The sequence below is a fragment of the Carassius gibelio genome, chromosome A1 (assembly GCF_023724105.1).
Source record: "Carassius gibelio isolate Cgi1373 ecotype wild population from Czech Republic chromosome A1, carGib1.2-hapl.c, whole genome shotgun sequence".
Taxonomy (NCBI): domain Eukaryota; kingdom Metazoa; phylum Chordata; class Actinopteri; order Cypriniformes; family Cyprinidae; genus Carassius; species Carassius gibelio.
In genome coordinates this window covers 23,987,953-24,011,625 of record NC_068371.1, presented here as the reverse complement: position 1 = coordinate 24,011,625, position 23,673 = coordinate 23,987,953, and the positions used below count along the sequence as shown (strand labels likewise).

The following is a 23,673-nucleotide window of genomic DNA, read 5'->3' as shown; positions in this document are numbered from 1 at the left end:
TGGTAGACATCACTGGAAAAGGTCTGGGCCCGCATGTGAAAATATATCTGAAGAAATCACAACAAGCCAGTCAGCACTTGTCCATCTGTTAAGCAGCTCCACTGCCAAGACCATTAGGCTACAGTTCACACTGTTCTTTCTCAGCCTGTCATAACCGCCACCACAGTTACAACAACACATTCAAACACAATGAATAATCATCTGAAGGCAAATAGACACCCAATTTCTAAACACTTACAAGACATACTGAGCCCCAAGTTGAGATCTTTTGGTTTGGGGCTTTTTTTTTTTTTTTTGAAACAACACAAAGTCCAGTCTTTGATATTTTCTGTTGTATTTGTCTAGTTGTTTGACATACATAATTCATGTCTTAAGGTCATGTATTTCAGATTTCATTGCCTCATCTTGTCATTTATGGCTATGCTTTTCCATGCTAGACACATTTGATAGTTTGTAGTTATCACTCATTAGAGCGCTTAGCCATTACCACAGGCAAAGGAGGAAAATAAACTTAGATCAGTAGCAATATTTTACTAAGTTAGAAGTACAGACAGTACTTTACTTGGAGTCCTGATTCGCAGTTATGATAGAAACCAGAACAAGAAGTGTCATTTGACAATTTTCTATTCCCAATATGCTATTAAATGTTTAAAAAGATAATACCCCTTTAAATATTATGATTTTAAGATGACTGTGAATAAAGGCGGGCCTTCAATTCTGTGCCTTATTATTTTAAAATGTATCAGATGGGAACTTATTCGAAAGGGGCTGGTTTATTATTCTCTTTTTATTTGTTAGCTATTATATTAAAACACTGGGAAAACCAATTAAATTACAAATCCTCCGTTCAATATTTTGTATTTCCAAACAATAATGTGCATTCCCACAGAGTGTTTCTTTGTCAAACAATTCTTATATTTTGAATCTGTAATGGTTCAGTGACTCTGAGGCGTAAGTGTGTGTGGTCGGCATTAATGTTACTGTATATGTTAAACAGCTGACTGCTTACAAATCACTGCATGCTTTTTAAAATTATTTATTTATTTTAAAAAATTAAAAAAATAATTCACGTGATCTTTCTCCCCACAGCAGGGCTCCAGCTGGATTAATGTCTGCTTATGAATATTCCATACAAGGTGTCATAGTTTAGAACTGGACTATCTTTTTGTATATAAATACCTGTACTTAAGTGTCCTTATTTTAGGCATATATTCTGTGGGGATTCTCTGCTAATTCTATACTATTTGCATAATCCCATATAAGATGTTACCAAGAAAAGCAGCAATAAATTTACTGAAGTTACTCCTCAGAGGTAGCTTTTTCATAACTCAATAGAATATTGAAAACAGTATTTATAACTGAAAACAAATCTTACAATTTAGTGCCATACAGCTTTTCAGTGAAACTTATTTTGTTTTAGGTATGTTTAGATATTTTTACTGTAAAAGAAGACTGGGGGCAGTGTCTGCTCTTTCTAAAAACACTGTTTATCTTTACTAATCTGATATACTGTTTGTTATTAATGTATTCACTATGCAGTTGAGCTTGGTGAAACAAGGTGTTCCCAAACTGTGAACTGATTTGTGGTATTTTAGACAAACTTCAGAGTCATTGCACAATACAGATTCAAAACGTAGAGCACAAAACCCAAAAGTGACCAAAAACTTTTAGAGCTTTTTTTTCTTTTCTTTTCTTTTTTTCTTTTTTTTTGTAGTCAGGGCGAGAGAGAGATTCACAGCGCTCTAGTTCAGTGTTGAGGTAGAGAGGAGCCCTTCACAGTGTGCTTTCTGAGGTCATTCTGTTCTGCAGGGTTTGTGAAGCGCTTTGGGGCCCTGAGCAGATGAAAGGTGCTATTTAAATGTAAGTGCCACTCATTTATTCATTTACCTTCATCTGATTCCCATTCCAACCTGTCCGCAACCACACAGCCATACACACAAACACACACACACCTTCTCTCACATGTAGCAGTCTATACACACAGACTGTAGCTTATATACACGACAGAGGGTAAGACACACTAAATGCCTCCTTCATCCCTTCCCTTTGTCCATTCTGTGTGTTCTTCATTTCATTTAAGAGAACAGAGTGTTTTCTCACTCAGGAGGTGCATCATTAAACGTCTTCCACCTCTGTGTCCTACACCCTACTCCTCCTGTCTCTTTGACCAGGTGCCCTCTATGCATCTACTCCACCAACAGGCCAGCCGCCATGGAGGGCCACCTGAAGACGCACTACAAGATGGAGTATCGCTGCCGCATCTGCCAAGCCGTGTGGGCCAATCAGGCAGAGCTGGAAAGGCACACGCGCGCTCACCGCCTGGGCAACCACTACAAGTGCGAGCAATGCGGCTACCTCTCCAAAACAGCCAACAAGCTCATCGAGCATGTGCGTGTGCACACCGGCGAGCGGCCTTTCCACTGCGACCGTTGCAGCTACAGCTGCAAACGCAAGGACAATCTCAATCTCCACAAGCGGCTCAAGCACGCACCGAGACAGACCTTCGGTTGCGCCCAGTGCCCATTCACCACCACTCACCCGTTCGTCTACAGCCGCCATGTTAAAAAGCACCAAGGCGGGGAGGGGAGCGCCGAGGAAGGTGAGGCTCGGCCAGGTACGCCATACCAGGGCCTTTTGGATCGAGGAGGGAGCAGCAGTGGGAGCGGGGACAGTGGGAGCACCAGTCCGCTCATGAACCTGTCCGCCTCTCAAGCCTTGCAGTCCGTCGCCCTGTCGATCACCAGCAAGCAGCAAGGCGGCGCCCCTACCACACGCTACCTCTCGGCCAATGGCACGTTCTCCACATTGGCGACCCGCTACTTGGAACAGTACAGGAACTGTGACCTGGCTCACCTCATCCCCCTCACCACGCTCTTTACGGCCCGCCGCTTCAAATTCCACAGCTCCTCGCCCTCAAACTCCTCGCCGCCCTTCTCGGCATTCTGGTCCAACTCGTCCTCGCAGTCAACACTCAAACACTCCTTCCTGGCATACCTGGGATTGACAGAGAGAGCTAAGACAATTTGACCATCCTCGTCCCTTCTTCTTCTCCTTCACCCGCCGTTGCCCTGTATCATCAGTCACCGAAGCCACTGACTGTTCCACATGCAGGCTAAAATACTGCCCTAAAGTGTAGTAATGATAGTAAAACATCCATTTATCAGAGGACAAGCTGTTCACACTCAAAGAATTTTGATTTCTGTTCTATCGCAATCCAATCGTTGCTCTTTCTTTTAAGAGGTCGTTTTCCTCTAAAAATCGTGAATGACCTGGAATCCGATAACAGTGCTTTATCTATTACAAGTTTTGTATTCATTTTGATGGGCAAAAGGAAACGGAACATAAAAGTTTGCAAGCGCTAAGCTTTTTTTGTGCATTTTGTCAGGAATACGAAAGAATGTTCGCTATGTGTTGCAATTGTTTTTTGAAGTCATTTAGGGGCTCGGTGTGAAATATCTTGGGGTATACAGTATATGGCACGGCAAAAACCAATGAAACGGATTGTTATCATTTGAGTCTTGTTTCCAAAGCAAAGCCTCAGACCATGCACTTGTTAATTTAACGAGCTGTACATAGTTTTGTAGTATTTCTTTTCTTTTATCCCCCACACCTGTAAGCATTGACTGGTTTTGCTGAATGGCCAGACTATCTGCAAATTTTAATCTTGCCTCAGTAACAAGCATAAGGCCTTTTACGACACCTGCGAAGTGCAGCTGATGGCATTTCTTAATACAAGCCACGCTAATGTCAAAAGCAATCATTACCACTCCTGCAGTGGTCGCCAACCCATGATGCCACCCTTCAATTATCTTCACCATACTTTTGGTCGCTACAGATTGTGCCATAGCTGACCGAGGTGGGCATGAGATATAAGTGACCAGTCAAGCGCCCTGTGCATAGCTAACATATATAATACGCACCTGTACGTTTAACGAGATGTATGAGGTGACCGGTTTTTGGGAAAGACCCAATTATTCTGTCACAAAGGCCGATTCAATGGTGCTTTTTGGAGCTCTTTTGTAATTTTGTGTGTAAAAAAAGAAAAAAAAGAAAAGAAAAAACCTGTTCCAAAATGACTTGAATGAATGTACTTTCTGTTGGTCAATGTTAGAATGATACAGAGGTAGCTGGATTGTGGTAAGTGAGATCATGGACAAACAATGGTATCTCGGTGGCCTTCTGTGTCTTACATTTTTTGTTCTTCTAATTGTTTTTTATTATTATTATTACTTTTAATTTGAAAGAGCCTTTGAAATGTAAAATACAAATATATGTATCAAAATATATATCCTGTACTAACAAGCTATTATGAGAACCCCATTAGAAAATGGCTCTCAAGTGCAATGTGGAGGCAGCCATTATTTTGATCTTTGGAAGCATGGCTTTCCATATGTGGGCAAACATGGTAGCATAATTCTATGTTCCCCTCTCAGTGTTTTGAATTTTAATTGCACTTAAAATTTTGAAATGTTTCAAAAAAAGCACTTACACCCAATAGAAAACATTCTTGATGCCAATTATTTCGACTGCCTCAAATAACCTCAATGCTACTTAAGGCACTTTTTTTTTTTTTTTTGTCTGCTACAGTGGTTGACACTACAAATTCTAAGCCTTTTTCCTGTTGGTATTTGCCAAACAGCAGACTGCTCTGTTTTGATGGATCATATGGCATGTGTAATACGGACAGCTGACTTCAAAATCCACCCTGGACACCAAAGGACCAGGCTAAATTTTTAACAGCGGTTTTGCACAGTGCTGTAAAAAAATGCACTTTTCTAAACAATGTATCAGAACGCAGTTCTATTCAATGCTCTAAAATGGTAGACATCCATAGGTTTTACTGCCCGTTATGTTGGCGAGCCCTGGAAAAAATAATTTTCGATCCAAATACAGTTGAATTCATGTTCAAAACAGATAAACTGTAACATTGGCGGTAACAGATTGATTTTTGACGAGCACTTTGCTTAGTTATTGGATAGATGGATTTATTTTACGAATTTAGAATTTAGGAAACTTTAATTGGTGCTAAAAGAGTAATTTAGTATGTGTTTGGTTTAGTAACCAAACACCAATAAACCGATACCAATAAACTCAGTATGACCAAGAACTGGTTGTTTAATTAGCTTGGATAATATATTGGTCTAAATAAACAGATTCTCCTTTGCATGTCATGAAAAACATGTACAAAGTTCAAACTTGAGGTCCTAAAATACTTTATATGACGAAAGATGCATTTGAACAAAACAGTCCGTTTTTATCCAGCCAATGGGATCTGATCAATAATTTCAATGTTATCCATCATAGATGTAGAATGCTCTCCCGCCTTCATTCATGCGAGAATAGCAGATAAGGGACAAGGATAAAAACGTAGCCTGTTAAGGTCAGTCGAGGCAGGTACACAAAAGTTTTCGAATGCAGCTGACCTTAGACATTTTAAAAGGAAACGAGTAGCAGCATTACTTTGATAGTTCAACCTTGAAGCGCTAAGAGATAATTCTTCTTAAGTTTATTCTCCTTTAACTTAACCATTGCCCAATACAAATTCTGTATTTAAGGCCAATTTATAAATAAAATGCAGCCATTAAAAGATGGTAGACAGTTTCTTGGCCCCGCACAGTATCCTTATTTTATACTTATATTCTTTTGCTCTCATGGTATCATTTATTTTTCATTTCATGTAGATGCCCAGCATGCAGTCTAATGGTATGTTGTATTTTAAGTGGAGCTTCTTTGCTTGTTAATAAAGCTCCTGCTTAACCCATTATCTTTTATGCTCTAGTGCCACTTGGTGGCAAGGAGTGGCCCGAGAGCCTGAGAGGAAGTGAAACTGATCCTCGGGACCCATTTTGATAGAGTGAATTCAAATGGAATGTCCATTGGGCAACATCCTTTTGTCCATCTGCCTTGGAACACCAAGTATTCATCATGTAGAAGAACGTGGCTGCTGCTCTCTTGCTCAGTTGTGTGGGCAAGAGGAGTGCAACAGGGATCGCTTGCTGTTCCAATACCAGTTTTTATAAATACTTAATACTTGGCGTTCTGTTTGCCTAATTGCAAGGAGCAACATTTTTTGTTTTAGCATCATTGCGCATCCAACAAGACTGACTACCTTTTTAGCACTTCAAAAGATGCATGTAATTGCTCTTGATCTCTAGTTTGTAGCACTTACTTTTTTTTTTTTTTGGTCCAAAAAAAAAGAAGACCAACTCGTTTTGCGTTTAGCTTTGCGGGTTATTCTGCACAATCTGTTTGCTTTATCTCTTGCTGTACTCTACAACTCAATAAGGCTCAAGTATCATTTTGTTTCTTTCTTATTTGGCACCCAGTAAACTTGTAATGTGCTGTATAAAGCTTTTTTATTACTTCATTCTTAAGGCTGTACAGGGTTGTTTGTGACAATAACTGGTAATTAGATCATTTGTACTTTTTATTTTGTTTTGTATTTTGGTTTTCTTGGTTTTGCATTCTTTATGTTCAAATTGCCAGTTCTAAATGTAACAGGATTTGAAAGTAAAGCTTACATCTCATATTACCATAAAGGTCTTGTTGTCTGTTTTATCAGTGTGTGTTTTGATGTCTTGCATAACCTGCATTTGTATTATTCAGGTACAAAATAAAAGTAGTTAAAATGGCAAAAAATACAGAACAGGAAGTGACACCAGTCCAAGGTTTGTCTACCAGGTAAACTGGGATTTGTATCGAAGCCAATGTCTACCATTTAAAAAAAGAACGAAAAAAAAAAACTTTTTATTTTATTTCAATACCTCATAATTATGATTCTATGAGTTTTAAGAAAGCAGGATTATGTATGTGTTCTTGTTTTAAGCATGTTATTTCTTGATTGATTCATGGTGACGCTTCCTGGGTTCATGATATTTGATACATTTCTCTTCCTATGTCATGTTGAGTCTCCAGTAAATGCATATTGACAAAAATACTGAATATTGAAGTTGGTGGACATGGGTCTTGGCATTCTGTGGCTATGCAACCCCATACACAGCAAACTGCAACACACTGTGTTCTGACACCTTTCTGTCATGGTAATCTGAGCTACAGGAGCTCTTCTGGGTGATCTGCCTTCATTACTCATGTGCATCAATGAGCCTTGGGCCCATGACCCTGACACCAGTTCACTGGTTGTACTTCCCTGTACCATTGTTGGTAGGTATTAACTAATGCATAATGGAAACACCATACAAAACGTATTGTATTGCAGATGTTCTAACCCAGTTATATATGCATAACCATTTGACCCTTGTCAAAGTCACAAATGAGTCACACTAATTTTTCCTTCATCCAGCACATGAAATGTCTGTTCACTTGCTGTCTAATATACAGTATATACAGTACCCCAACCCTAACGTGCCACTGTAGCAATATAATCAATGATGTTCACTTCCTCTGTCAGTGGTTTTAATGTTGTGGCTGATCAGTGTACGTATCTTCAGATACCTCTCAGACTTTTTCTTAGGTCCCAAAACCTTCCTGAATTCCTGATTACAACAGGACCATGACTCTAACCCTTGGCATCTAAAAAAGAGGTTACCTGTGCCTAAAAAAAGTGAAGCGCTCTCCACCTTCCGTCTAAGCCAAAGGTTGGTCCTGCCTAATGAAAACAGATGAAGCAGAGATAAAGTGTTTGCCGACATTAAGAGCTCCATTCATCACTGTTAGCCCCAGAGCTATGAAGCACCTTGGACGACATCTCTCCCTCTCAGGCTTGCTCCATAATGCCGGCGGAGGCAGGCAATCTGTATGGATTTCCTCCCCTACATCCATATACAGCCAGAGGTTTGATTAATTTATTACGAGTCATTCTGTCGTGAGGTTCAGTTAGGGTCTAAATTCCATTTGAAAAATTAGTATCTTAAATGCAAAGAGAAGAAGTCTGTATAATGAACTGTAAAATGTTGATATAGGGTCTTACAGAGTGCAATGGTGCTGCCCACTTTTTCAGCAGCCTTTATCCTGGAACTATATTTTCTCAAGGATTTAAGCTATGAACCAACCAACCAGCTGTAAGGTGGGGGGGGGGTTACAAGACAAGACCATCTTTAATTAGATTTAAAAAAAAATCCAGTATATATAGAGATATGTACTTTTGATGCAATTTGCTTTTTTCCAAGAATTACTCAGAATGTTTACACTATTATTAAAAAGTAAATCATGCAGACTGATGGCTTCAACAAAGGCTTTTTAATCGATTAACAACTTTGGAGCTCACAGTAGATCTGTCTTCAAAGGTTTATAAGTTAACATTCAAAATCAGTTTACCTGTGGAGAAAACGACTGGGATTTTTACTTTCAGAACCCAATTGATGGACTCAAAAAAAAAAAAATATATATATACATTTGTTTTACAGTAATGAACAGCTTATCGCTTACTACCTACTGTGACCGAGGTGAGGCATGTGCTGCTATGCTTTCAACACCCCTGCAAGGTAACAGCAAACATCCAATCACATGTTTAGACGGAAATGAACTATGGGTCACTGTACCGAGACGAACAACAAGCTGGGGTTTGATGTGTGTCCGAGTCTGGAGGATGTCACCTTCGAGGTGGTTTAAGTCCACCATGTTGGAGCTTTGTGCCACTAGATTGGCTCTGGCTTTAATGAATCCTCTCCATGTTCTAGCGCATCTTAATTAACATCAAAGCAGGGCTGGAGGCCAGCAAGAGCCTCTGCTTAGCTTGACCTCTGCTGGAAAGGGAAAGTTGATTAAGTGGGTCTCCAGGGTGATGAGGTCACACTGTATCTCTCTGCCAGATACCGGCTAATTTAGTCATACAGACACTTGACTACAGCAATCATATTTTATTTTAAGGCTGTATCCGTTTCTACTAGTGAGTTTAGAGAGAGAAAACAGAAAAGCATCTGATTTTTTTTTTTTTTAAGGAAGAGAGTACTGCAACTGTAATCCTCTCGAATATTTATATAATAGGTTCAGGGATTAAAAATTTAGTGTTCAAACCCAAAATGTGTCTAGTTTGAAAGAGTAAGTTTTTTTTTTTTACTCAGCCTTGCTTGGAGCTTGTCTATGCCGAGGTGACCTTTCGACACAGGCGAGTGAAAGTTGGCGGCAGGCAATCGATAGGCTGTTGGCTTTTTTGTTTGTAGGTTCAAGACGGCCTTGGCTTTATTACAGCCGGGTTCGAGTCATGGGGGAGTTGCAGTCTTTGGCTGCTGCAAAAGCCTGAGTGAGAGGAGCTCCCTCCTGTTTGCCAAAAATGTAATCCCTCTGTGACCTCATGCAACCCTTCCTCCAGAGGAAAAGCTGCTTAGAGGAGTGTCTGTCTACTGGAAGCCCCCCTTCCACCTCCCTTTTCCCTCCATTCCATCGCCTCGCTCTCTTCTACCTTCACGTTCTCCTCTCAAATTGTCTCAACATCAATATTTCCCAGGCTTCCTCACCTCACCCTTGTCAGATGGCTGGATCTGAGGGCAATAGGGAACTGCAGCAAGCCAAGCAATGAGAGATCCCTGTTCAGGTCTGGAATGAGAAAACAAACAGAGCGGGGGCACAGACAGACACAGAATCACTGTATGGAGGCAGGGCTGCTCACCGGGTTGCCTAACTTAATGTTTGACTTTGCAAATCTTCATGTACAGTAAGATCAATGTAGATACAGAAATTATCATCAAATTGATATCAGCTGTCAAAAAAGCAACAAAGTTGCTGTTGTTGTTTTCACATTTGTTCATTTTCACACAAAAATTATGATTACAGATTATCAATGAATAAAGATTTACTTTTACACAATTGCTTCTATAATACTGTTATGACCTCAAAATTCTATCACCATTGTGCATAATTTCTAAAAAAAAAACATTTTCACATTTGCATCACATAACCAGCTCCATATGCATGGCTTTTCTAGTAAACTTGATGTTAACTCACCTGGTCCAGCATTGCTTGGGTACAAGTACAGTCAAACACAAGTCATGATAAAAGAGCAAAGACGTGTAGAAGCTAATTAAAGTGGCATGCTTTGCAAATTTATCTCACATTTGCTTTTGTTAACATTATCAGTTATGCGTAAGGAAGTTGGTAACATGACTTTCATAAGTTTCGTGAACCATGCAAGAGTCAAAAGTATATTTTGCAGAAATGCCACCACTGGCGCACATTTTTTGAATGAGCCATTGTTTGCAAAAAAAGCTCAGTCGCACAGGTTGAATGCTTCAGAAATCTTTCATCTATCGATGACCACACAGGCCACACCCACCTATAGCATGATCCACGTGTCAGATAAGACCAGGGGTGTTGCTCAGTGGGAATCCTGACAATCTGGAGGCACGACGGAACGCTTGGGGAGTGTTTGAGTAGGCGCTACACTTCAACTGTGACTGTATATATACAACTATGTGAGTGTGTTGATTGCAGTGTTTTGACTGATGCTGTCATTCATGTGGTCAGGCAATTGGAGTATACACAGAGCCATTCGCCTGGGTGAGTTTCCAAGGTTAGCCCTTAGTCCTTCCAGGTTAAAAAAACTACAACAATTCAGTAGTACACTGGAAAAGGTTTTTTTATTTTTTATTTATTTTGATAATTGATGTCTGTATAGAAAATAGCTTCAGTGTGTTGAGGAAACAGCTTATTGCTTAATGAACTGTCTAATCTTCAATGTGTTTTCCATTAAAAATTAATTTCAGGGTTTACGATGAAACAAAAATACTGTTTCACTAGAGAGGTCACAGCCAATTTTGCCTGTAGGAAGGATTTGGTTTTTAGTTTTTTTTTTTTTTTTTTTGCACTACTGCTCATTCACATCTTATGACAACCGCAAACTGTGAATGACTGATGTACAACTCAAAAAGTAATCCAATGATATCAAGGCTATAACTGGATTGGTTTATAAGGCATGTGAACCTAAATAGAGTCACTAATGAATCATTAATGCTTATTATATAAAAAAAGAAAAGTGAAACTGACATGAAACAGACAAAAACTCTGATAGTTTACTCCTACTAAATAAATAATAATAATAAAATAATAATAATCATAACAAAATCTATGGAATAAATACTGGCCTCCTCAGGGTTTGAATGTGTAAGTGTCACAAACTTATGACAAAGTAGATAGTGCACATGCTCCTGATGTAAGCAGTTGTCCTCTTGGAGATGCCGCTTCGGATCATGTTGTTTACCCCCTTCGTTCCTCAAATTTTCATATTGCTCTCAGTGATCTTGTCATTAAAGGCAAAAACCCATTAACAAACTTTTATACAGAGCATAATATATATTATATATATATATATATAATATATATATATATATATATAAATATATATATATATATATATATATATATATATATATATATATAATTTCTTACAGTGCTATTTACTACTCTAACTCTAAACAGCACAATAGTATTCAATGCAATACCATATATCCAGAGCTAAAATTTAGCAGTGTAGGGTGATTGGCGTTACAACACATTATTGCACTCTTTTGCAGGAAATATAATTATAATGGAGCTGGGTGCAACAATGGAACAATAGGTGGCAGCAGCACCTTTTTTTCTAAAATAACATTTATGATCCTGACAGTGTACACTAATGATTTGAATTTATTTTGGATTATTGAGTATAATTATTCAACATTATAATGATATGCCATGCAAAATGACATGTCTTTATTTGAATACGGGGAAAAGTCTGCATATTTACACTATTGAGAATCAAAGAAATATTTTTCACACCATGTCAAAATTATGTCCAAAGACGACATCCATCATAAATGTGCTCATCCAGCTGAAAACGCCAGGCCAATAGTTTATAGTAAACTTTTGAGACACTAGCTTGTTTATCTCCTACTCAGCAGGCTGCATGCTAGCAGTTGGGTTCAGAGCTAAAAAAGTAATTTTTGAAGTTGCTACCAGTTTTCTGATGCTTCAGTGTCTGGTGTGGGGGCAAATGGCCAGGATATTCAAAATAAATAAATAAATAAATACATTTGGCTTGGGTTTTTTTTTTCTGCTTTGTGCTGAAAGTTAACAGTTGAGGATTCTGCACATATCTGGTTTGAAATATTCTCTCATGCAGAACGCGAACACAGGATCACATCACCCCAAAAAAATACAAAATACTTTTTTGAATAGCGTCTTATGAATAGGAACATAATCAAAAGGTTTTAAGGTTGGTCTTTCTTTCTTCTTCATTTGATTGATTCTAAGGTTAAACTAATTAACCTTCGGTGGGTTTTCAAGGAACACAACACACTTTAGATTTTGACTGATTTTTCCTGTGCCATTCAATTAGCCCAAATGAATTCATGTCTTCAGTTAATTAACATAGTATCACATGGTCATTTGTCTTACAATTAAGACCCTGGGTAACAAGTTATTCTGTTTTTAGGGAAGACCTGGTTAAATATATTGAAGGAAAATATATATTTACAGTCTTAATATCTGATGTTATTAAAAAACAGTTAAAAAACTGCTGTCTGTTTTTTAAGTAACAAAAATGTAATTTTGGTTAGAATCTCCATGAGGAATTATAATATATGACACATACAGGCCCACAATGTAAATAAATAAATAAATAAAAAATGGGGAAAATCATTCATATTGATTTTTTCCCCATATTGATATAGATTTAATTGCATACATGTTAATATATTTGTTCCAATTTCTATTAGGTGTCATGTTGTACTTCATGTACATATAATGCATTTGTGTATGGCAGTCCATGTAATCCAATCACACTAATATTATATTGATTGTACGCCTTTAAAACATTTCTGAAAACGAATCAATCCCCATGTAAACAGACTTTCTTACATTCCCGGCTAGAAGGGGGAGCATCTGGTTTGTGTCTCTCTGTGCCAAGAGCAGTGTTCGTCTGGATGATAGTACAGTAGTCCAGGGCTGTCGCTGAGGCATTCCCAGAAGCCTGTTGGGCCACGCTCACACAACTTGTATAGCATGAGCCCAGCCGGGCAGCACCAACAGCGCCCTGGCACTGCTCCCGGGCATGTCAGCCCACTGTTTCACCAGCCCTCACACTGGCTTTTCACTGCAGCCGCAGCCCTCAAACACCTGTCAAAAGAGTCAAGCAGCAGGTAAAACTCCACCAGGAGCCATTTAAAAGTCAATTCAGAGTAATAGCCTTGTCCCGGATTCAGTTCTTTTCAGGATTCAGTCCCATTAGAATGGATTCTGATTTTGGGTCAGACTGAGTGATCAATATATAGAGACTAAGACCAGACCTAGAAGCCCTTTTGGTTTAATATTTCATCACTGGCTTCAAGAATTAGGTTAACTGCTAAGTTTTGATTATCTACAGATGGCAAATGATCTGAAACGTTATAAAAACATTCATTATCTAAATGTTTTTGAGCATAAATCTTGAGTGCTTTGGAGCAAAGACCTAAAGAGGTCCTATTATGCTTTTTCACTTTTGGAATTTTAGTCAGTGTGTAGTGTATCCACCTTTTTCCTGACGTAAAAATGGGTGCAAATTCTATGGGTCTAGCTTCCGGTCTCATTTGCATCCTGCTATTTTTAGCTGTACAAAATAGTTTGTTTTGCTGCTTGATATTGACAATTGATGTGTCCTATCATATTATTTTAATCTGTTATCTTAATTAAGAACACACTGGTTTGTACTGCAAACAGTTTTACTGTTTACTTCACGTTGTTATTCTCCACGTTATTTAGCGGCTAATGAAACGGAAGTCTCACCCATAGGTTTACTTCTGCGTTGAGGAAAAAGGTGGTATTATTATGTATATATATATACACATACACACACACACACACACACACACACAAACAGAGACCAGCTAAAAGCTACAGCTTCTGATTTAGCAATGTTCGATCATATGGTAATTTCTTACAAATTCGTTTAACACACCAACATGCCGCTCTCTTGTATAATTCTCCTGAGATAGTCTGCAGTCAATCTGTAAAGTTCTCTTTTGTGTGGCAGACCCAGTCGATGAGGAAACACCACAGAGGTGTCAATCACAGTGCTGTGAATAATCTGAAGATGGCGGAACGACCAAAATGCAATCCTTAAGAGCTTCTACCACAAACTTCAATGCCAAGTTGAAAAGGTTTACATCAGAATTCCAGCTACAAATTGCTCAAAAACCTTGACAGTATACCACTATAACTCACTTTTAGAGCAGTAAAGTCATTCTCCAAGCCATGGCCAATCAGAATTGTGCCTGCATTAATAAAGCTCAAAAGCACTGCTTGTACATCACACAATGATGACTTGGTACCCTTCACGTCATCCTCGCTGATGTCGGAGAACCTGAGCAGGATAAAAAGATGTGATTTACAACATTTAAAGCACGGTTCGCTCTTTAGTTTGCCATTTTAAAATATTAAATTAAAACATCCCACTTGGTATTATAGTCAACTACATTATCATGCTTGACAAAAGAGTCACTCTTGATAGTTCCAGACCTTGAGTCGTGTAAAACTGGCAAAACACATTTAAGTTAATATAATATCACATGAATGTACCTCTATGTTCTTTTTTATTATGAATAACATAAGCCTTACTGTTTGTGTGTCAAGGGCAAAAACTCCTGGACATGTTTTGGCCATTGAAGATTGAGGAAGACTGTTCACAAAGCCCTGAAGGCTTACTGCGTCATGGATATGAAGCTGTAAACAGTGAACGTTTCAACTCAAGTTATTGGGTTAATGGCTTGGTAAAATGCAACAATACCACTGAAAACCCAGTTCAAGGAAAGATCTTGGCATAAAGGAGTGCAGACAAACCAGGTGATATGTTTTCAGCCCCTCTAACAAAGCATGAGTGTATGAGTAAACTTCTAACACAAATCATAATACATTGAACACTTGGCATCCAGGAGACCCAACTGCATTCTCACAACAACTTTACACCACCTCCTGGCACTATGAGAGAACACACACAGAGAACATAATACCAGAAATAAAAATGTAATTTTTAGAGACTCTCAAATCCTTTCTTACCTCGATTCTCTATGACTTTTCCATAACGGTAGTTACACTCCTCTCTGCGGGTGTGCCTTCCACTTTTGTCAAAAGAGAAAAAATGCTCCACATCGACAGCAGATTCTCTTCAAAGCTGTTACCATTGAATTCCTAAATATTTAAAAGGCTTCAAAAGCCTAAAAGCTTCATCTATATTAAAAAGTAGATATTGCTTTACAATAAAAATGATTGTAACCATAACAATATCCTATGGTGACCTGAACTGGAAAGCCACAGCTCAAAAATGTTTGAGTATGAACCACTTCACTTTACGGTCACTTATGCCCTTCTTGGGATCTCCATACTGGAAAGCAAAATCAACTCTATCTTTATGTTAATGAGGGAAGTTGTTTACTCGCAACATGTCCTTAGATAGAATATGATCCTTCAAATCACCTGCAACAGTAAAACAAGACCCTTATATTCATGCACAAAGTAAAAATTATTATTATTATTATTAATCTGTAATGAACACACTGGCAACGTAATAGCAACAGACTAATAGCATGAATGCATTTAATTTGAGTTTTGTTATTCAAATATATATATATATATATATATATATATATATATATATATATATATATATATATATATATATATAGTTACATTCAAAATAAGAAGAAATGCTATATTTCACAATATTACAAACTTTGGAATGGTAGTGTATGCATTTATAGTCCCATACATAAAGCAAGCAACTCCCTAAGGCACCTTCGCAGGGGTTAAGACAATGTAAAAATATATATTTTTAATTAGCACTACATATAAACGGCACCATATGAAAATAAACTCCATTTTAAAAAACAAAGCCAAAAAAAGAATTATAGCAACAGAGGTGAGCACTCTAGTTTGACCCTGAAATGAGAGCCAGCTCTTACCGGGTCCCTGAAGTGCTTGAGTGTTTAGTGGTACATTGCCTCTAGACACATGCTGATCTCGCTCACTGGGAGCTGTAAGTACATATAAGGAGGGTGACCTGATAGGAGTGTACAGGGCAGTAAACAAAAGTTTCTGTAATTTGAGCGAAAGCACATGCATAAAAATAACAGATGAACCTTTGGCAGGAAAGAGGTTTTGGCTTCTAAGTCTCCTAAGCACGTTGACAGCAATGCTCAGATACTCCAGCTTATTGATACTACGGTCATAAACATTTTTTTCTTCTGCCAGAGCCTAGAGCACTGAAATGGGTGCGCTGGAAAAACACAAAAAAAATGGTTGAAAAACTACAAAACAGGGCATTAAAAAAGTGCATAATTTTTTTTAAACACAGTCACAGATGATTTCAGGAACTCATCCACAAAAGGTTCACGTAGTGTTGACGGACATCATATGGCACCTTTGTCCCAATCTCATGACATACTTTTGCTTTTTGTTTGACACCCATAGTCTATACAACTCACAAAAAATACATATCTTTATCTTAACATCACAAAATTCACGTGACATACAAAACCTGGCTTGTAGAAAAGGATCTCAAGAGAAAACAAACACAGACAGACTAGTAGAGCAAATAAAACCGTAGCTGGTGTGAAGTTGGCTGGTTGTGGAGGATGTAAAGTTTGTGAAAGTTAAACAGATGGAACAGGCTGAGGAGGCCGTTGAATGCAGGACATTGTGGCTGGAATCAGTGTCAGAGGTAAAGCATAATCATCAGGAAATCTTGTTAAAAGAAATAGCTTCTGACTTCAGAGTATAACTTGAGATGTCAATTTGTGGCTCTGCCTCAAAAGTTGCATCTTGTACAACAACCGCAGGAGATTGTGAGGAAATGTATTAATCTCCATAAACAGAACGTACAGGAATCATTTTAACATCTTGACTGCATTTGATCCTCTCACTTTTCAGATTGTCTGGACAAGTAGAAATGTCATCCAACACATTCTCCATGTTGTGAACTTTCCTCTTTTTCGCTTCCATATTGAGATTTGTAGAGTTAACTGGTTCAACCACAGGTTCTTAAGAAAATAAGATCCTCCAGAAAAGGCCGTTTTTTTCTTTTCTTTCTTTTTTTTTTTACAGAGTGCTTTTCCATAATTACTTGTTTATTTAAGGGCCCTTTATTAAGCTATTTACCATCCTCAGCGGGGACAGATCCTTGGTTGTAGTTCCAAACTGCTTTGAAAACGTACGTTTATCTTCTAGTGGTGACACATCAATGACAAGTTCTCTTTCAGAAGACTTTTATTCTTTTGGTATGTTCACAGTTTTCACTGAGGTCCTTTCTTTCTCTTGGTCACACACACCATTTTTATTTTCATAACTCAGAAGTCCATCAGAAGAGACATTTTCCTTGTGCTGCCTGGGTTTTGTTTGGTCAGTTGCAAGATGATCATTACTTGCACAATTCCCCTCGGGGGTAAATGTGGTATACTCTTGCCTTTCTGTTTGGTCCTATGTTTTCTCTGATCTTTTGTTGAAGGTGGAATGTCAATGACCGAAGTACCTTCATTGTTAGAGTCATCAAAATTAGAGGACAAAGGCTGACCATTTTTTCCTGTTTGGTTATTCTTCAGGCTATGTTCAGTATCCACGTTATCGGTTGACATTAGCTTAGTGTCTACCAAGCTTCTAGATAGTAAATCTGCTGAAAAATTGGAACAAGGGTCATCAGTCTTGGGCCTGGCACGATCAACCACATACTTTTTTTGTATCTCAAATGGTTTCCATTCAGGTCTTTAGCTTTGGTGGTTCTCAAATATTTCACAGAAATACCTGCGCTATCCATCTGTGTGAAGGACTGTGATGTCTGATACTAAAAAGTTTTTTTTTTTGTTCTTTCTCCACCTCACTCTTTATTGCCTCTATTTCTTTGTTGAACCTCTCCACTTCCTCAAGGCAAGTGTAATTGTCCTCAGTGATGCGAGAGTCTCCATTGGAAGAAGTGGCTTCAAGATCTCCAAGATCTAAGTATGAAGCAGAGGAAAAGTTTTACAAGTAAAATCCACAAAAAATAATGCTTTGAAGTGCATAATTGATGTGTTTTTCAGATATTTGTCAATGTAATGGCATCATTCTAACAACTTCATGCATGTATTGGGAAATGTAGAATATTTAGGTAAGAAAATTTTAATGAGTGGGAAAACATGAATAGTGAAAACAAAGAAAGTTACTTTTATTATTCATTCATTTCAGGGATTCGGTCCTTTAGGCTACTTGTTCAGCAATTATTTTACGTGATGAAGCAATTGTGTCAAAGTAGCATATTACATGATTTACAACTATTAAAACTAATAAGAATTTTACATTAATCTGTCCAGCCAAATGCACTGATAACTATTTTATATCATCATGCAAATGATGCTGATATCAGTACATTCTCTGCTTCTGTTGCTTCCTCTGCAGTTCCTGAAGTTTAAAATTGCACCTGTCCATCTATGATATGTACGTACCATTCTCTTATTTCTAACATTCTGGATGAGTATGCTTCAATTAGGACCAGGTCTGTTCCCACGTCTCACTTCTCTACTTGGTTTAATGCAGAGCTTCGTACTATTAAAGCAAGAACCAGACAACTTGAACGTCTTTTTAGGAAAACAGGTTTAACTGTCCATTATCTTGTTTATTCTGATTACATCAAGAACTACAAAACTGCCTTGAATGCAGCCCAATCTTTTTATTTCCCCAGCTTTATTAAAGCTAAAAATAGGCCTAAAGCACTATTTAGCATGATAAACTGATCCTGGAAACAAATCATAGTATCAGCCAACAGGAATCTGAAAATTTGTGTTGTACTGTTTTGCACCACTTTCAGGGAATGTTTGATGTTTTACGTGGGACTTTTGACGAGGAACCAACTATTTCTAATTGTGAGCAAACTCAGTCTACCCAATCACTGACTAACTTTACCTTAACAAATCCATCTCTAATTGCTGATGTAATGCAAAAATCGAATTCCTCTTTAAGCCAACTAGACCCTGCACCTATTTTTCTCCTGAAACACTGTATCCCTGTTATTTCTTCCCCAATCTCACACCTCATAAACATGTCTTTCATTTTTACCACTGTTCCTATCTCACTCAAGACTGCTGCTGTTACTCCTATTCTCGAAAAATGAATCTGGATCCCTTTAAATCTATCCAACTACCATCTAATCTCTAACCTGTCATATGTATCTAAAATTATGGAAAAGACTGTAACCTCTCAGCCGCAGTCATTTCTAGCTTGCAACAATCTCTTTGATATTTTTCAGTCTGGTTATCGTACATGGCACAGTACGGAAACTGCTCTAGTAAAGTTTGTCAGTGATCTATTACTTTCTGGTGATTCAGGCAGTTTATCAGTACTTTTATTACATGACCTTAGCTCAGCTTTGATATGGTTTGTCCAACCGATCTCACGGCCATTTGTACATTTTTTCACAAGGTGGCTTATTCGTACGAATTCGTACGACCACTCTCGTACAAATTCATACGATTGTTGCCAAATCGGACGTATTTTACGATTTGCACAATTCGTATGAATTTGTACGAATGACCTACACCTAACCCCGCCCCTAAACCTAATCGTCACTGGGGTCGTATAAAATCGTACGAGTGAGGTCATACAAATTCGTACGAGTGAGGTCGTACAAATTCGTAAGAATAAGCCACCTCGTAAAATACGTACGAATTGGTCGTGAGATAGCGTTGATACTGCTCTCTCGCCTTGCAGAAGTTGACATCAGTTCTCCTCATATCTCACAAATGGGCAATACTTGGGGAAGTCATGGCCTAGTGGTTAGAGAGTTTGGCTCCTAACCCTAAGGTTGTGGGTTTGAATCTCGGGCCGGCAATACCATGACTGTGGTGCCCTTGAGCAAGGCACTGAACCCCAAACTACTTCAGGTGTGTGTGAGTGCACTTTGGATGGGTTAAATGCAGAGCACGAATTCTGAATATGAGTCACCATACACTCACCTAAAGGATTATTAGGAACACCTGTTCAATTTCTCAATGCAATTATCTAATCAACCAATCACATGGTAGTTGCTTCAATGCATTTAGGGGTTTGGTCCTGGTCAAGACAATTTCCTGAACTCCAAACTGAATGTCAGAATGGCAAAGAAATGTGAATTTTGAGCGTGGCATGGTTGTTGGTGCCAGACGGGCCGGTCTGAGTATTTCACAATCTGCTCAGTTACTAGGATTTTCACACACACACAACCATTTCTAGGGTTTACAAAGAATGGTGTGAAAAGGGAAAAACATCCAGTATGCGGAAGTCCTGTGGGCGAAAATGCCTCGTTGATGCAAGAATGTCAGAGGAGAATAGGCCGACTGATTCAAGGTGATAGAAGAGCAACTTTGACCGAAATAACCACTCGTTACAACTGAGCTATGCACCAAAGCATTTGTGAAGCCACAACACGCACAACCTTGAGACGGATGGGACACAACAGCAGAAGACCCCACCGGGTACCACTCATCTCCACTACAAATAGGAGAAAGTGGCGACAATTTGCACAAGCTCGCCAAAATTGGACAGTTGAAGACTGGAAAAATGTTGCCTAGTCTGATGAGTCTTGATTTATGTTGAGACATTCAGATGGTAGAGTCAGAATTTGGCGTAAACAGAATGAGAACATGGATCCATAATGCCTTGTTACCACTGTGCAGGATTGTGGTGGTGGTGCTCTGGTGTGGGGGATGTTTTCTTGGCACACTTTAGGGCATCGTTTAAATGCCACGGCCTACCTGAGCAATGTTTCTGACCATGTCCATTTATGTCCTTTATGACCACAGTGTACCCATCCTCTGATAGCTACTTCCAGCAGGATAATGCACCATGTCACAAAGCTCGAATCATTTCAAATTGGTTTGTTGAACATAATAATGAGTTCACTGTACTAAAATGGCCCCCACAGTCACCAGATCTCAACCCAATAGAGCAAGGATAGGCAACTCCGGTCCTGGAGGGCCACTATCTTGCAGAGTTTAGCTTCAGCCCTCGTAAAAACTCACCTGCCTGTATCTATCTAGTAATCCAGAAAACACTGACTGTCTTGTGCAGGTGTGTTTAATTAGGTTTGGAGCTAAGCTCTGCAGGACAGTGGCCCTCCAGAACCGAAGTTGCCTATCCCTGCAATAGAGCATCTTTTGGATGTGGTGGAACGGGAGCTTCGTGCCCTGGATGTGCATCCCACAAATCTCCATCAACTGCAAGATGCTATCGTATCAATATGGACCAACATTTCTAAAGAATGGTTTCAGCACCTTGTTGAATCCATGCCATGTAGAATTAAGGCAGTTCTGAAGGCGAAAGGGGATCAAACACAGTATTAGTATGGTGTTCCTAATAATCTTTTAGGTGAGTGTACTTGGCTGTATGCCACACCACTTTTTTTCTTTTTTTAATTCCATCTCACTGCACAATTCCAAATTTCCTACTGTCTTGCTCAAACAGGGAGTTCCCCAGGGCTCAGACCTAGGACCATTATTATTCATTCTTTACATTCAGCTTCTAGGCCAAAAAAATTCATAGCCATGGTTTTAACTACCACAGTTATGCTGATAACATTTAAATATATACTGCTTGTCAACCAGATTCTACCCAGTCGATGGCATCATTATCTTCATGTGTCAGTGAGTTAAAGGTTTGGCTACATTCTAATTTTCACGGTCTGAACTTGAGTAAAACAGAATTTTTTATAATTGGTCCCCAATCTCTAATAAAAAATAAGAAGCTTAGGTATCATTCTAGACCCATCACTGACATTGGATGACCACATTAGCAAACTCTCCAAAGCTGCTTTTTTTTTCCAACTTCGTCCTTTCCGCAGTAGAAAGGATGTGAAATCATTACTGCATTCATTTATTACCACTCGCCTTGACTATTGTAACTCTTTTCTCTGGCTTACCAGCTCACTCCATCGTCCGTCTGAATTAAAAATTCTGTTGCAAGATTATTAACTTCCACAAAAAAATCTGCTAACATCACCCCATTCTATTTAATCTTCACTGGTTGCCTGTATCTATTCGTGTGCAATACAAAATTCTTCTGCTCACCTTTAAGGCACTCAAAGGTCTTGCTCCCTCCTTTCTTTCCGACCTACTCTCTTCTTATATACCTTCTCGCGCACTTCGGTCTTCTAATTCATTGCATTAATTTTTTTGCCTATTAGTTAAAAGTTATATAGCCTAAGGGTCGAGACAACAATGCACTAATTAAGCAATTGCAAAATGCACAGATTTCAAACCTTAATTTAAAACAACAATGAATAATGACATTATTTACCTGTCGTAGTCATCTCGCCAAACGTATCATCTTTGCCGTGATTGTACAAACAGTAAGGTCACTTGCATCATCCCCATTGAAGTAAGGGACAATCCGTTTCATCGAAGAGAGCTGTGAAAGGAAACATAAGAGCTGCCCGCACATGAAATACTGAGTTATTCTGTTGATTGCCAGTATAACGCTATCCCTGTAGGGTTCAGCATCTGTGAAACCAAAAGCCTTGACAACATTTTTCAAAAGTCTATTGAGAACATGGAAAAAGCATGTGAATGAATCCTTCTTTTGAGCAGAATCTTTTCAATGAATTGTTAAAACCAACTTAAAAAGGCTCATAATTCACGCTTGAGTCGTGATTGTATGCCATTTTATTTTTAAACTAAATTCAAAACTCTAGGGCAGGGATCTTCAAATCTGGCCCATGAGATCCACTTTGAAGCAGAGTTTAGCTCTAACCTTAATCAAACACACCTGAGCATGCTAATCAGTGTCTTCAGGATCATTAGAAAATCACAGGTAGGTGAGTTTGATCAGGGTTGGAGCTAAACTCAGCAGCACATTGGCCCTCCAGGACAAGATATGGGGAACCCTGCTCTAGAGAATCCATAGCAGGACAATGCTAATTGACTTATTAGCTAATAAGCCCTGGTAAGCCCCGCCCCCCTCAGTTGCTCGGACAAGGTTTAGACTGTATGAACTGATTAGTTCCTGCAGTTGCTGCTTTTTTGAATTTCCTAATAAAAAAATGCTAATCCAGTTTGTTTCCTCTGCAAACTATGGCATACAAAGCATCACAGAAGAAATAATGATAATAAAAAAGAAACACATCCCTGCATGCACTAATAAACAATCAAATCAAAAACGGGATTTTGCAAATGCAATCATAGGCTAGGCCTATTACTTTTCATCTTTAAAATAAATTGCTCATAAAATGAAAAGTGCATATAACAAACCATAAAACTAGATTTTGATCCTTCTGTGGAAAATAAAACAAATGACTCAAATACTTTCCTCATCTGCTCATGACAACATAGTGTTATATTAGAATAATATGTATAATAAATAAGAGGAAAAGTGGAAGGAAAGTACAATGGGTTAGTTCTTTTCATACCAACTATTTCTTTAAACATAAATTGGATGGGAGGGATGAAGGAGTGAGGGAGATGGGTGGCATGCTGTTCTTGATGTTTCTTTTTCTTTTATCTTAACATGAGTATGAAGTTCGCTGGCCTCTTTGACAGACGAGCTGCCACATTGCTGTCTTTTGTTTACATTTTTAATTTCTGTAAATCTATGATGTTATTACATTGTGCTCTAAAGGTACTGCTGGTGTCACAGACAGCCAGCAGCTGAATTCACTTCAGCTGGCAAAGCGAGCAATTAGACCCTGGATTAAAAAGGATTGAGTTTTGAGGCCTGAGGAGAGTTTGCCTGCCATCACGAGACACTCCATTACCATCAAGAACACAAGCCATGCTG

At 38.6% G+C, this 23,673-nt stretch overlaps 1 protein-coding gene and 1 pseudogene across 6 annotated transcripts in view; one reads left to right on the top strand and one right to left on the bottom strand.

Annotated features, from left to right (window-relative positions):
• The window catches only part of LOC128016286 (zinc finger protein 827), a 69,906-nt gene extending 63,367 nt beyond the window's left edge, over nucleotides 1-6,539 (top strand). For 2 of the 6 annotated variants that reach the window (XM_052600793.1, XM_052600782.1), the window contains exon 13: nucleotides 2,172-6,539. In XM_052600793.1, the coding sequence (XP_052456753.1) occupies nucleotides 2,172-3,027 (856 nt within the window). In that variant the 3' untranslated portion in view covers nucleotides 3,028-6,539. Of the gene's footprint in view, nucleotides 1-1,714; nucleotides 1,861-2,171 lie in introns of those variants that run through there. The other 4 variants (XM_052600807.1, XM_052600799.1, XM_052600788.1 and 1 more) reach the window with 4 other exon arrangements.
• A 7,316-nt stretch (nucleotides 6,540-13,855) lies between these two features.
• LOC128021244 (RNA exonuclease 1 homolog) lies at nucleotides 13,856-22,210 on the bottom strand (annotated as a pseudogene).
• Between the last annotated feature and the right edge of the window lie 1,463 nt (nucleotides 22,211-23,673).